This window comes from Vulpes vulpes, chromosome 1 (genome assembly GCF_048418805.1).
Source record: "Vulpes vulpes isolate BD-2025 chromosome 1, VulVul3, whole genome shotgun sequence".
NCBI classification, from domain to species: Eukaryota; Metazoa; Chordata; class Mammalia; order Carnivora; family Canidae; genus Vulpes; species Vulpes vulpes.
In genome coordinates this window covers 150,124,571-150,138,644 of record NC_132780.1, presented here as the reverse complement: position 1 = coordinate 150,138,644, position 14,074 = coordinate 150,124,571, and the positions used below count along the sequence as shown (strand labels likewise).

At 38.5% G+C, this 14,074-nt stretch overlaps 1 protein-coding gene across 1 annotated transcript in view; it reads right to left on the bottom strand.

The window, feature by feature from the left end:
• LRRC1 (leucine rich repeat containing 1) overlaps positions 1–14,074 on the bottom strand; it is a 130,038-nt gene that overhangs the window by 68,904 nt on the left and 47,060 nt on the right. The window contains exon 2 of the mRNA XM_025991075.2: positions 10,651–10,768. Coding sequence (XP_025846860.1) covers positions 10,651–10,768 — 118 coding nt within the window. The remainder of the gene's footprint in view (positions 1–10,650; positions 10,769–14,074) is intronic.

Here is a 14,074-nt window from a genome sequence, read left to right as displayed (position 1 = left end):
TAAATTAGTGCTACTCTATGTTGCAAAGAATTTCAAATAGGGGAAGAGCCTCTTTGAAAAGAGCCTCGCTGGTTGCTCAAGGTACAGCTTCATATAGTACAACACCAAACAGATGAGCCTCCATGACTTACTCAGGTAAGAGTCTTCCGATTGCCAGTTCAGTGACAGTTTGTTGAGAAAAGATAAGGCTATGAAAACACGTGCCATGCTATGAAAATTCAGTGAGACCAAGTGAATGCTAATGGAACTAAGTACTAATGTCAACCGGTCAGCATATCACTTCTTTTCAGTGTTTATATCAGAGAATTCAATCCCCATGGCAGTGCTTAGTGAGTATCTCTCTACCCTGAGAAAAAGACATGGGATGATCTTAACCTTCCCATGGATAAAAAATAGGGCTATCTATACCTGCTTTCAAGGGACATTCATGTTGTTTGCCCTCTTCTTTTCAAAGGTAAAATCCTATACAGTCTTGGTTTTTGGCTTTCTTTGTTCTATACTTATATACTTACAGCACAATCTTATGTGATTATGATCTTTTGCTAAAACAGCACAATTACCTTAGAAGTGTGATATCACAGATTACTGATAAAGCCCCACCCACATCTTTCATTAGATGATGTTCCATTTCTGGCCAAAGAAGATTTACAAAGCATCTCTTAAGGTGGGCCACTTCTACAGGCAATTGAATTCATTTGCTATGTAGATTTCTAGGAGTTTAAATGTTTTTGGATGATTCTTCCCTGTTTTTATCTCTAAATCGGAGTACCTCATCATAATATTGTCTACATCCTTTCTCTAACATCGACTAAAACTAACAGCCCTATATTGATCATCTTCAATATGCCCCCCAAATAATTAGCAGTGCCTCTCCTCTGGGCTCCTTACCCTAGCCCCACAATAAGTAGGAGTCTAATTTGGGGCACATCACAACTTCTTCAAGCCTTAGTTTGCTCATCATTCACCCTGAGGTGCTTCTACCCATCTCACAGGATAGCATGGGCATGAGACAAAAGACAGATGTGAAGGGGCACTACAATGCCTGGACACGGTACCCAATGTCTTGACAGTACCTCAGGCGGGAACCTCCCTCACCTGTATCACACCAGCCTTCAAATTTGACATGTCTTCACCCCTGCCCTACAGGGGTGCAAGTTCAGATCTCCACAGCCCAACACAAAGATGATGATAGGATTAATTGTAGCAGCTAACACTGAGTGCTTGTTATACACATGGCACTGTTCTAAGCACTTTACATACATAGCCTCTTTTAAGGGTGACAGCACTTCTATGAAGTCGGTGCTATTATAATCTCCATTTTACAGATGAAGAAACTGAGGCACAGAGGGGTTGGAGATGGCGATTCCTGGCTTGACAATCTTTAAGGATGTCATACTGCCTGGAACAAGTGCTTCAAACATTCCTCACATGTAAAATTCTAACTTTCAAAGTATATTTTAGTTTCTAAAACTTCAAATTAAAAAACATTATATATACACATATATAGATTTATTCTAATTATTAGCATTAGTAGTGGCTATCAATCATATTTATCTAAGCCTAGGTTTAAAAATTTTGTACAGACATGAGGAGGACTACGTCATCCTTTTTGAACATGTATCTAATTTCCTATAGATGTTTCACTCACTGGGAGATTATGACAATGCAACAGAATTGTGTGTGTGTGTGTGTGTGTGTGTGTGTGTGTTTACTAGGGCAACATGTGATCAGTGACATAAAAATCATATAATTTTAACATTCAATTATTTGCCATTTCTGGCAGATGATGCTAGTGCTTACCAATAGTAAGGTTTCTCTTCCTGTACAAATATCTAACTGCATTCCCCAGCTCCTTTCAGTTAAGCTAGAGACATAAAATTGACTAGAGAGCATGGATGGAAATGATGTACAGTACTTCTTGATGTGACCCATAAAAACTGCCCATGCAGGGGCGCCTAGGTGGCTTGCTTGGTTAAGTGTCTGACTCTTGATTTCGGCTCAGGTCATGATCTCAGGGTTGTGAAATGGAGCCTGGCATCAGGTTCCACACTCAGCAGGAAGTCTACGGGGGATTCTCTTTCCCCCTCTCCCTTTGCCTCTGCCACTCCCGCCCGGTGCTCACTTGCTCTCTCAAATAAATACATAAATCTTTTTTTTTTAATTGCCCATGCACAATCCCCCAGTTTCTCCCCCTCCCATGAGGGCCTTGGAGGCTACTAGTTGAGTGAAGATGTAGCATTACAAGAAGCCTGGATCCTTGATTGTATAGAGCCTCTCACTACCTACCTCCCTAGTCTCTGCCCACCCCTCCTTCCCCCATACCCAACACCGGACTATAAATTGAACAGTAAAAAAAAAGTTTCTCATTGTGATGAGCACTTGAGATTTTGGCTTTTTTTTTTTTTTCCTTTAGATCAATAGTCAGTCTATCTTGACTACTGCACAGAGCTTAGCATTTCACCCAGAACAAATCCTGTACAACACAGTAACTATATAATAAAAAGAGAAAGAATCCCATGACAACTCATACAGTTTCAGTTCTTATTTTTATGCACTGGGTGCTTCTTTGATTTTTGATAAATCTTAACATTTTCAGTGAATATCTAAAAGAAAAGCACTGAGATATTTGCATTTTTAATGATACTGTTATAAATTTATAAGAAACATTTGAAAAAAATCTCCAACAATGACACTCAGCTGAGGAATCCACTCTAATGCCCTCCAAATTTACAACTAAACTATGAGAATTTTTAAAGACTGTCTGATTTCAACTTCAAACCAAAAAAGCCCCATTTTTCCTATAAGCCTCTTTCAAATCAGTTGCATTCACGGACACTCTCTGCCAGCCCCAGCACATTATTTATGCAACTGTTTAAGAGCCGTTATGTGCAGTTTGTCACATACATCTGTTGTACCTGTAGATTTACCTCCTTACGGGATTGAAGAATAAGGCAAAGAGCCTTACACAAATGAAGTAAGTACTCAATAAATTTTACTTAAGGTAAAAAAAAATATATCTTTATGGGCTATAGTTGATAACTGTAAGCACAGAAAGAGAGAGAGAGAGCAGGGTCCAAAGCTTTTTCACACTGAAAAATAATTCAGAATCATAATTCATTATTAACTTTGAGCAGATATATTAGGTTAAAGATTCAACACTTATAAAACTAATTTAAAAACCAAATCATTTCTATATATAATTCTCAAACTGCAGTTCTCAGTATTGCTCCTCAATCACTTTCTCCTTGTTGGATCCTTCATCCCTTTCTAAATTGTGTCTTTTCCAGCTTAATAAGCTCAGAGCACCATTTGCATTCATGGAAGCACTTCTCTGTCACCATCCTGACAAAGAGATGCCATCCAGCCTTTAGCTGCCTAGAGGCTCAGCATCACTTGGCTCAAGGCAGTTTCACATGACAAAGTAGGTGACCTCAAAATCAAAATGAAGCAAGATGGCTGCTCACTTGCAATCACTTTCAGAGCTGGAAACTGTCAAAGTGATGCCCACATAAACTGTCTAATTAAAAAATGAACAGAAACTGTCATCCCACATATTGGAGTTTTGTTTTATTCCAGAAGCCATTTTTTTTTTTTTGAAAAACAATTATTTTTGCTTCTCTAACTTTGCCTAACTTAGCTCTATGTAAATCCACCATTGTTTTTGGAAAATTTGGCATCTAACACAGAACATAGCACTTAGAAACCAAGTAAATGAATGAAATGGGCAGGAACAAAGGAGGGAGGCAGACAAAGAATTAAGAGAACCTCAAACTAACCGAAGAGCTTGTTGACCTAAAAAATATATTCGGAGGTGGTGTTCTCAAATTCAAAGGTTAACATCTCTATTACAAACCTGCTAATTAAAAAAAAAAAAAAGCAAGAGATAAAGTTATATAAACCTACAACTTAACCCTGAGAGTCACAACTTTTCTGGTAACAGGGAATTAAGCCATATTACCATAATAAATAGCCATAGTTTAACCCTTCTATACACTCTGACAAGGCAAGTACAAGACGGGCATCCTAGGGAAACCCTTCTAGATGACAGAAAAAAAAGGATTCAGATATTTCAGAAAGGCTAAGAAAAAAAATGCAGAAAGTGTCAAATATGTATAGTATCAAAGGATCTATAATATCAAAGGTTTAATTTCTGTACATCACCTGAATATAAAAATACATAATATTCTGACTTTATTTCACTGGTGGAATCATTGTACAGCATATCTCCATAATGGTTTATATATAATGTATAAAGCAAGCTTAGATTTTTTTTTTAAGGCAGCTAGTACTGAAAGAGAAATGTTAAAAATTTGTCTGCAGCTACACTGGATTCTTAGAAGATGTGTGGTCATGAAATTCTAAGCTCTATCTTTGTATTCTAAAAACAGATATACTGGAAAATACATTTAAAGGTGTGCCTGCCCTTTGGTAGTTAATACAGGGTTTTCAGAGCTGTTTCCATTGATCAGAAGTTTTTTGGGACCCTTTTGAAATTGTTATCTGAAGCAGATTTGGAGTAACGTAAGACTGTCAATGTCCTACTTTACTTACCTAAGTTGGCATTAAAAAATGTTTGGCTGTTTTCAAAAAACCAATCCACTCTAAAAAGTGAAACTACTAATCTGAGGATATACAAAATTATACACTACAAATTTTGAAAGAGTTCCAAAAATGTTTTGTGCAAAGACAATGTTCTAAGAATTTCCCTTCCGATTTAACAATTTATAACATTAAATTTTGATGGATTTTCAGTTTTATTTGCTAAAATATCATTGATGTTTCTTTACCATCCAAAAAGAGGAGGGAGGAACCTATTTTAAGGTTTATTTCAATTTTTTCAGTGTTTGAAATGGTTTCTATACATCTTCACATTTTAACAATGCTCCCTGGGGGGAAAAAAAAAACTATTTGTAGCATGTAAAGCATGTGATTTGAAATATTACATAAAACTAATTTTTTACTTTCCATCTCTGCTTTAAAAATTACCATCTGAAATTAAAACATTAAGGAAAAGGCAATTTTATTTTTTTCTGTATCCTTCTCCTTAACAAAAGGGAAGGTACAAGATAAGACAGAGAAGGGCGAAAGGGCTCATGGTAGGAAACTGGCAGTTCTTGCAAAGGTGAGACAACAAGCGCTTGGTTGGAAAGTTCCAGCTCTCCAGACAAAAGGTAGAGTGGCCCATGTGCTTCCCTCCATGGGATGTCTCCTGCCATACTTCAACAGTGCCAGTGACAAGAAAACTCACCTACTATATGTATTATTAAGTCCAGCCACTGGAGCAGGGTGCTAAACACAACACTCAATCCAGGCCTGAATTAGGCAGTGAGAAAGGAGAGAACAATGGCTTGACTATGGCAAGTCTGAAGTCTGCATGGGTAGAAGCTGGCTTCTACCACACTTGTGGTATGGGTGTATGCAGGTATAACCAAAAAAAAAAAAAAAAAGGCTAACTGTTCATAATTAAGTAGGAAGATTTTTAGGTACACTGGATTTATTGCTTGCCAGAAAGAGATTTTTCAGGCATACTCAGAAGCAAGAAGACTTGATGTTATACAAGGTCATTTCAGTAGGCTTCAAAACTGGCTTTGGATTTCATTAAACGAAGCCACAGCCACAGACCACAGACACTGGTCAGCATCTTGTGGCTGGACAGAGGACAACTAACCCATGTTTTTAATCTAAATCTAACCTCTAGACTTTGTGGGACTATGACCCTGCCGGGAGACCAGCAGTCCATCCACTTACTCTGAAGTGTTATCTTGGTGCTTGTGATGATTTGTACTAAAACAATCCTAGAGTTTCTTGTTAACTCAAGTCTAAAGTACTTAGCCAGGGTGTGTGGTCTCTAGCCATGTTTTTCTGTATGTGGTATTATTTACCCCAGACTGAAATAAATTCATAGGCTCTCTGGCATGAGACACTCATACTTATCAGCGAGATTTCTCAATGCCAGCCATCCAAGTCCTTCACAATGTTGGCCATATTGGTATAGCACCGATACCGATGTTCTTTAGTGTCTCTCTCATTCATTTAAATCTCCTCTTCAAATCTGAGTGAGATTTTTTAAAAAGGAAGCAAATTTCTTTAAGTCACTAATATAATTAAAAACTACTACCACCAAATACAGAAGATAAACGTAGCAATAAATATAGTGTTATTAAATTCTACAGAAGGTAAACCAAAAGGAATAATTTTTTTAATAGTAACTTTCTCGCCATGACTCAATATTAAAAACTGCTGTTTTGTAGCTCCGTTTAAAATCATCTCTAGCGGTACCAGTGGTGTATGCCTTGCACTTTGGGAAAAACTGAACTAAATAAATGGATAATGATACAGTACTATGATGTAACTCAAATTACAGCATAGGCTATAAAATTCAAATTACTAACCCTTCAGGCAGGATGCATGATGCATTAACAAAGTCTGCCTGAGATTCTTGGATAGCAAGATAGTACTATGGGGTAATACCTTCTCTTACGTATCCAGAGGTCATTTCCCTCACCAGCTAAAAATCAGTGAGCAGAGAAAACTTACACAAAGTCCAGACATTAAAGTACATCCATTTTACCACAGAATACTGAGTTAGACCTTAATTCAGGGCCTTTTAACACTGTATTCTGATACCAATTTTATACATTCCAATCAGCTCTTAATCTATGTTTATAGGAAACACCTTGTTTCTTTCATCCCAAGTTTATTTTAGCTATTTGCCTGATTTAAAAAAATCAACCACTGTCAGAACATGAGAAATCTGTCACTTTCCTCACCTCTCACTGGGTTTGTCTGGAAGCAGTGCCCTGTCCCACTCCTTCCCAGGATATGGCCCAACACTGTCAGGAGAGGCCTGCCCATAGCTGGCCTTGGCCCGGTGCTGAGCAGCAGAGCCAGGGCTCCCATCCAGAGTCCTGCCAGCCAAGCACGTCCAGCCATTTTGGGGGCAAAACTGTTCATCCCAAGCCTCTCTCCTTTTACCCCAGAACAAGTCTCCATAGCCTATATACAACCAACAAGCACCTCTCTCTTTCTTCCTAAGCTCACCGTTCTCTTTAATACAACACACAATCCCCTTGACTTTGTGCCTGAAATATCAGAAAACAAAAGCCACAAAAGTCAGGGTTTGGAGGTCTTGGCAGTTCTTCTTGGCGTAGGACATGAGCCTGTAAAAACTTCTCTCCTCATTTATAGATTTTTTTGGAAATAAACACAAAACTTGTCTTTTCTCCCTCACTTGAGCTAGGTAACATCAGGACAGGTCTAATTTTGCTTCTGGAATGAAAGCCAACTCGACTGTAGGTCAGTAATAGCATCCTACCCTTTAACCAATAATACCCTGAAGGTTTCCCACCCTTCCATGTGAGAAGGTGGAGGGCTGCTGGAAAGCTGAGCAGCCATGCTCATAACCACACGACGCTGTTGAAGGAACATTAGTAGTGAGTTTGTGGGTAGTGAGGGCTCAGATCTTGCTACTCAGCATGTTTGATGGGATCAACAGGGTTGGCAGCCTCTGGGGGCTTCTTAGCAATTCAAAATCTCAAGCCCCTCTCCAGACCTACTGTGTCAGAATCTGTATTTTAACAGAATCCTATGGTAATTCATTGCATGTTAAGGTTTGACAAGCTTTAGTTCAATGACTTGGGCAGTCTGGTATTAAGACCTTGTTTTCCTCAATGGTCACACAATGGAAAATCAGGAACTGAGGAAGCCAATAAAGATCCTTCCATGACAGACACAGCCTGGTTGTGGATATGCTATAACTCAGGGACTGGGCAGGGTCTCAACAGAATAGCTTCTCTGATCATGGAGGAACAGCCTCAGCAGGAGTCCCAGAACACTAAGAGCCTCCAACAGGCCTCCAGACTTAAGCCCAAGCACTTACAAATGCCTGTTTCCATACAAAGAAGGGGTTTTCACATTGCCTCTCAGGCTAGAGACTTTGCAATTTTTATTTACCTACTCAATTGCCTAGGAAATTCACATTAATGTGATTTTATCTGAAAAAAAAAAAAAGAGAGGGAACTGAGATTTGCCTGACCTGGAAATAGCTGAAGACTCGAGTTCTTGTCGATTACACTAAATGGTGACCTTGTTCTGCTCTGTCCACACACACATACAACACAATACACACAACACACCATATACATACTACACACACAACACACATCACATACACAACACACATACACACGCCACACACACAGCACACACACACAGCACACATTCACAATACATACAACACCACATATACATACACACAGACCCATACTACTGAGCCAGAACAAGGCTCGCCAATAGGGGAAGCATTTCTAAATGTGCCTGATAAGAAGATGACAGGATCTGCAGAATCCTTTGACAAAACTCCCAACACCTGCAGAAGGAAAAGAAATATCTTGTGTCCTGACACTGACTTCAGTGAAAGCTTAATTTCTTTCATCGATGTGCTTGAAGGTATAAAGAGACACATAGGAGGATGCATATAGCCCTTCTTTCTAGCTAAGAGTGTTTGGAAGGAAACAGCTGATGGGAGAAGTGGTAAACCAGGCAGCTGCCAATGCCAACTTTCCACAGGGCGCCCTGTCACGTCAGACTGGGCATTTTCACGCTCTATGTCTTCTCTTCTCACAAATAATTAAAGCCAATACTTCTCCTCTTCTCAAGGATTTCCAGGCCCCTGCTTATTTTCCCTTCTAATGCCAATTTTAAAATTGCTCTTTTATTTCTTCACACAATCTGTGTGATTTCGGTGACCATTTTCCTAAGTCACTGCTTCCTTGCAGAATTAATAGCCAGCTACTCTTTATAAGTGAGATAATTGCTGAGACAAGGGACAGCAGTTTCAATGATGTACACTTTAGATAAATGTGATATAGGATAGTCTTGGCGGCAGTTCTGGCCTCCGATGCCTGTCCCATGCCACACTCCAGGTGTAAGGGAAGCCGCATCTGGACTGAGAGGCAGGACCAAGCTTTGCTCTGTTTGCCACCCCTATTCCAGGGCAGCCAATCCTTAGGGTGTCCAGGGACCTGGAGTTTATGGCTTCTATTTGGCTTAAAAATATGAGCGGGGTCAACCATTCCTCACTTAGAAATCTGTCACTGGCAAATAGATGCCACAGCAGAGGCAAAAGCCAAAAAGTACATGGAAAGAGGCCATTCTAAGAGAGGTTAGCAGGGAGGGAAGAACAGTGCACCGACCAACAGAAACAGGCACCCTGTAAGACAGAGACCATGAAACTCCTAAGATGGTGTCAGATGGCAGCTCCATGCCAATGCTTTTGTTAGCTCCACCCCAGGCCTTACAATCAAATACCCTTAACCTAAGCAGATTTGGGTCCTCTGCAACCAAATAAGCCACTCCAAAACACACTAAACAGATGAATTTATTTTTTATTTTTAAAAATAATATTTTTTCTTCACTTTTTCCATTACCTTCAAGCTAAGAAATAATTCTCAAGAAAAATAAAAGTAGACCCTATGTCAAAAACATACGGCCTGGCCTCAAGACTGTTTCCAATTCATGGGATCTGATAGATGACAGATATTTCACAGCTATTAAAAGTAGGGTATAAAATCATTTTTCCTTCATCACATTTTCAATCAAGTACTGATTATCACTGCTGTCTTATAACAAATGGCCCACCAAAATATTCCGTATCTGAGCCTTGCAGTTTCTGTGGAAGACAAGCGAATAAAAGATCCAGACTTGAGGTTCACTGAGAAGAAACTTGTAGATTTTTGTAGGAAAGCAAAAACAAAACACAAAACAGGCATGTAATATGAGAGCAGGAAAAAGATCATCCTTTTTATAAATAATTCAGAATACACTACGGCCTCTCCTAAAGAACTTATACCAGAATCTTTGTGAGATCTACAACTCCATCTCAAAAGACAGGACCACTGAGAGCTGCCATTTTAACTTAAAGTAATTGATCATGTGTGCTATAACAGGCAGGGGTACCAGCCCACTCCACGAGTGCTGTTGGGGCTATAATACATGAGGTTACACCAGGGTACCTATTCAAAAGTGAAAGGTTAAACAGGCTATAAATATCCTATTAGAATGTCTGATAAAAAAGGAAGCACTTCATCATTCTAGTGAAATCTGGAAATCAAAATAAACTCACAAATACACCACATAAACTCAAATGGGCAGAACCACCAGTGGCCTAATTAGAAATAATTAAACTGACAGAGATGCCCGGACGACAAGTTGCTCTGTTCCAATACAGGGAGGCAGATTCTCATAGCAGCATACCAGCAACTGAGAAACAGCGGGAGGAATCAACTTCCCCCAGTCCTCTGAGGACTGGACAAATGACCACACCAATAGCTCTCCATGTCACAATCAGTAAAACGAGGCAGCTGGGCTATATTATTTCCAGTCCACTCTCCGACTCTCTAAATCAGACTGATCCTACTTTGCAAAAATCATCACCTAAAAGCTGCATTATGAAATATTTTTGGTGAACACCTCCAAGCTGACTACACCATTCAATTATGGCATTAATTTCATCCCCAAATTTATACATAGCTTTCCCATATCCATCAGAAAAAGCACCTCCAGTGGCCTTCATCCAACTTTATTGACTAAAACACCGCCCCTAGCACCAGAAGAGACACATGAACAATTCAAGTGGAATCTTTCTCTTACCATTTCGAGAAACATCAAGTTCCACCAGCTGCATGAAGTTTGCTATTTCTGGAGGGAGCCGCTGAATTTCATTATCACTAAGTCCAAGCTTCCGTAATTTGACTAGCTGGAAAAATTGCTGAAAAACAAAAGAGTTCACATGGGTCTCACATATATTTGCAATGTAAACCTTCTGCCCAATATGAAATGTAAAACACTATCTTTTAAAAACTAGCGAGGATTGTACTGATATCAATTTCCTCCCTTTGATATCTTAACAGTCATGTAAAGACACTGCCACTAGGATAAACTGGGCACAAAGGACATCTCTGTACTATTTTTGCAATTTCCTATCAATCTACAATTATCTCAAAAGTTTTTGAAAATGAATAAATAGCTCAATGAGAATGGTAATTATTCCTTTAAGCTATCCAATGGGTAGTCACATTTTCTACTTATAGAAGCTGATATTAGATCTGCAGTATTAGGGGCACCTGGGTGGCTCAGTGGTTGAGCATCTGCCTTTGGCTCAGGTCATGATCCTGGGTCCTGGGATAGAGCCCTGCCTCCCTGCAGGGAACCTGCATCTCCCTTTGCCTTTGTCTCTGCCTCTCTCTTTGTATCTCTCATGAATAAATGAATGAAATCTTAAAAAAAAAAATCTGCAGTGTTAAATAAACATATGTAAAAATTAGAAAATATTTTAAAAAGATATTTTAATAGGAATTACTGTGAATCAGAAAATATATAAATACCCCACAGATGTGTAAAAGGGAAAAAATTGTTTTTGACCAATCTAAAACAGAGTCTACACTGGATACTTCCATGAACCATGGCACACTGGGCACATGCCTTTTTCCTCACACCTTTTAAAATTGTACTAAAATGACACTAAAAGAATTTATACAGAAACAGATATAAATACAGAAGTATGAAATAAATGCATGAAGACAATTAAAATTGAGAAGGGAGAAGCAGCACACTAGACATGCCACAAAATCCTTGAGGCCAGAAAACAGATGAACAAATGGGAACAAAAGAATCCAAACAAAACTGAAATCCAAGCTTGTGGAATGAGGAGTCAATAGGAAATTAGGACCAGGTGATCCTGGAAGGAGGGAGAACTGGTTGAAAATTTATATAAAGAACAGATAGGTCCCCATATCTTTTTCTCTGCCCTGCAGAGCCAGGCAGGAGATCAGAAATTTCCTCTCTAAAAGAGTTGACTCTAAACACAGCTGAGGGCAAGGGGTGAGGCACCCTACTAAAAAGTGGGGGACTGAGTCAAAGCCTGATCAGTGAGATCCCACTCTCTTCCTCCAGTCAAGCTCCCACACATGAGAACAGACCCCACAGATGAGAATTACAGTATCAGAGAGGCCCCTGGTTATAAGCCCCACCCATGCACACACAGCTTGCAACCATCTCCCCCCCTAGCCCCGCCCACACTGTCTCACACCTCTCAAGTGTCTGGGTCTTTCATTTAAGCAAAAGCCAAGGTTCTCTAGACTTGAGGAAAGCCCCTAATATGTTTGAGAGTACCTGTGTGCCTGCACTTCAAATATGAAGCAAATATGATGTGGGGAGCAGAAGAGAATTTCATCAACCAAAAAATGTAATTAACACCCTCAGAGGAATAAGAGAAAATGAAGCAACATGATACTTTTTAAAAAGCAAACTTCAGAAAAGAAATAAGCTTTTAGAATTTTTTTAAAGTGTAGTATTAATAAAAGAACCCGATAAAAGAGGTGGAAAAGTTAACAAAATCCCTCAGAAAGTAGAATAAAAAGACTATAAGACAAAGAAATGGGAGAGAAAAAAGGAAAATTCGAGGATCTGTCTACAAGGTACAACCAATTAACAGGTATTCCAAAAAGAGAACAGAGGGGACTTCCAGAATATGCATTTTTTGCTTTGGAAAAGTCCACTTCATGGCCAATAAAATCAATAACAGAGACATGTCAGAATACCAAGAAATAGAACATTTCAGAACTCCAGAAACAAGAAGATTCCAAAAGTAGGGGTGGGGGTCATAATGAAGAACTGGGAATCAGAAAGGTGCTGGACTCCAAAGCAGACTTGACAGTAAGAAGGCCATGGAGCAATGCCTTCAAAATTGCAAGAAAACAATATTCTCGATCTAAAATTATATATCCAACCAAACCATCAGTCAAGTATGATGACAAAATAAAGACATTTTTAGATATGCATGGTCTCAAAAAAAAATGTATCTTCCTTGCACCTCAGGATTCCATTAAATGTAAGCATAAATCTCAAAGGAAGAGGGTTTGAGATCTAGCAATCAGAAAATCAACAAAAGAGAGAGACAAAATAAATTCCCAGGATAGAACAATGCAGAGACTTCCAAGATGTCAGCTGAGCAGCAGGCCGAGAGGGACCAGTCCACATTGCAGAGCCTCTGGGAGGCTCCCAGTGGAAAGGTTTTGTGGGGGTAAACATGCATTTGTGAAATTATCTGATCAAGATTTGTTTGTTGATAAATTAGAAACAGAAAAAAACAAAGTACGCAAAGAAGGGGGGAGTTATTAATTTCAGGAAAAATATAAAGTATGAGAATATATATTCATAATATAAATTTAAGACTTGATTATGAATACTTAGTTTTAATATCTACATGTCGATAAAAACGAGATTTGTGTTATGTCAATATTTAGAGGATGGAGAAGAAACTATAAAGGCTAAAGTCTCATTCCATAGAAAGAAATCAAAAGATAACTACAAAATGAAAAAAAAAATCAAACTAAGAGCAAGCTTAGCAATTTAGGGGAATCCAGCATTAAAACAGCCTAGAGCTGGGGGTTCTTAAGAGCCAAAAACTGGAGTTGGGGAAGGCAAGAGGTAACTGTTCTTCACTGTCACACTATGAGGCTTGTTGGGTTTTTTTAAAAAGCTATTTGCACATATTATTTTGCTAAAACAGAAACTGAATTTACCAAGGAAAAAGTCTCTACTAAGATTACGGGCTGCTCCAAATGATAATTTAAAAGATGCTAACACTTAATATATACTTCTATAATCAAAAAGAAGGTACTGTCATTTAGGAAGTAGTTGGGCAATACATAGAACATAAGTTTTCAAGTTCACTGATATAGTGACAATACTTTTGAGCATCTGTCCTTGTAATAAAATTGAAAATGAGAAACAAAAGCTATAATGCACAATATATCTTTGCATTATTATCAGCAAAAATGAAAACCTGGAAAACATACATATCAAATAAGGAAAATGATAAGCATGTTATTAAAAAATTTAATATCAAGTAAGCAACAAAAATAATTACTATAAAGACCATATAACTTGAAAAAATTTATAATGCAAATTTTTAAAAAGAAAAAAATGCAGGTATACGATGTACAAAAGCACATGTGCATGTTGTTGACAGGAAGGAAACAACGTTATTTTCAGGTGATAAGGAAAATGTATA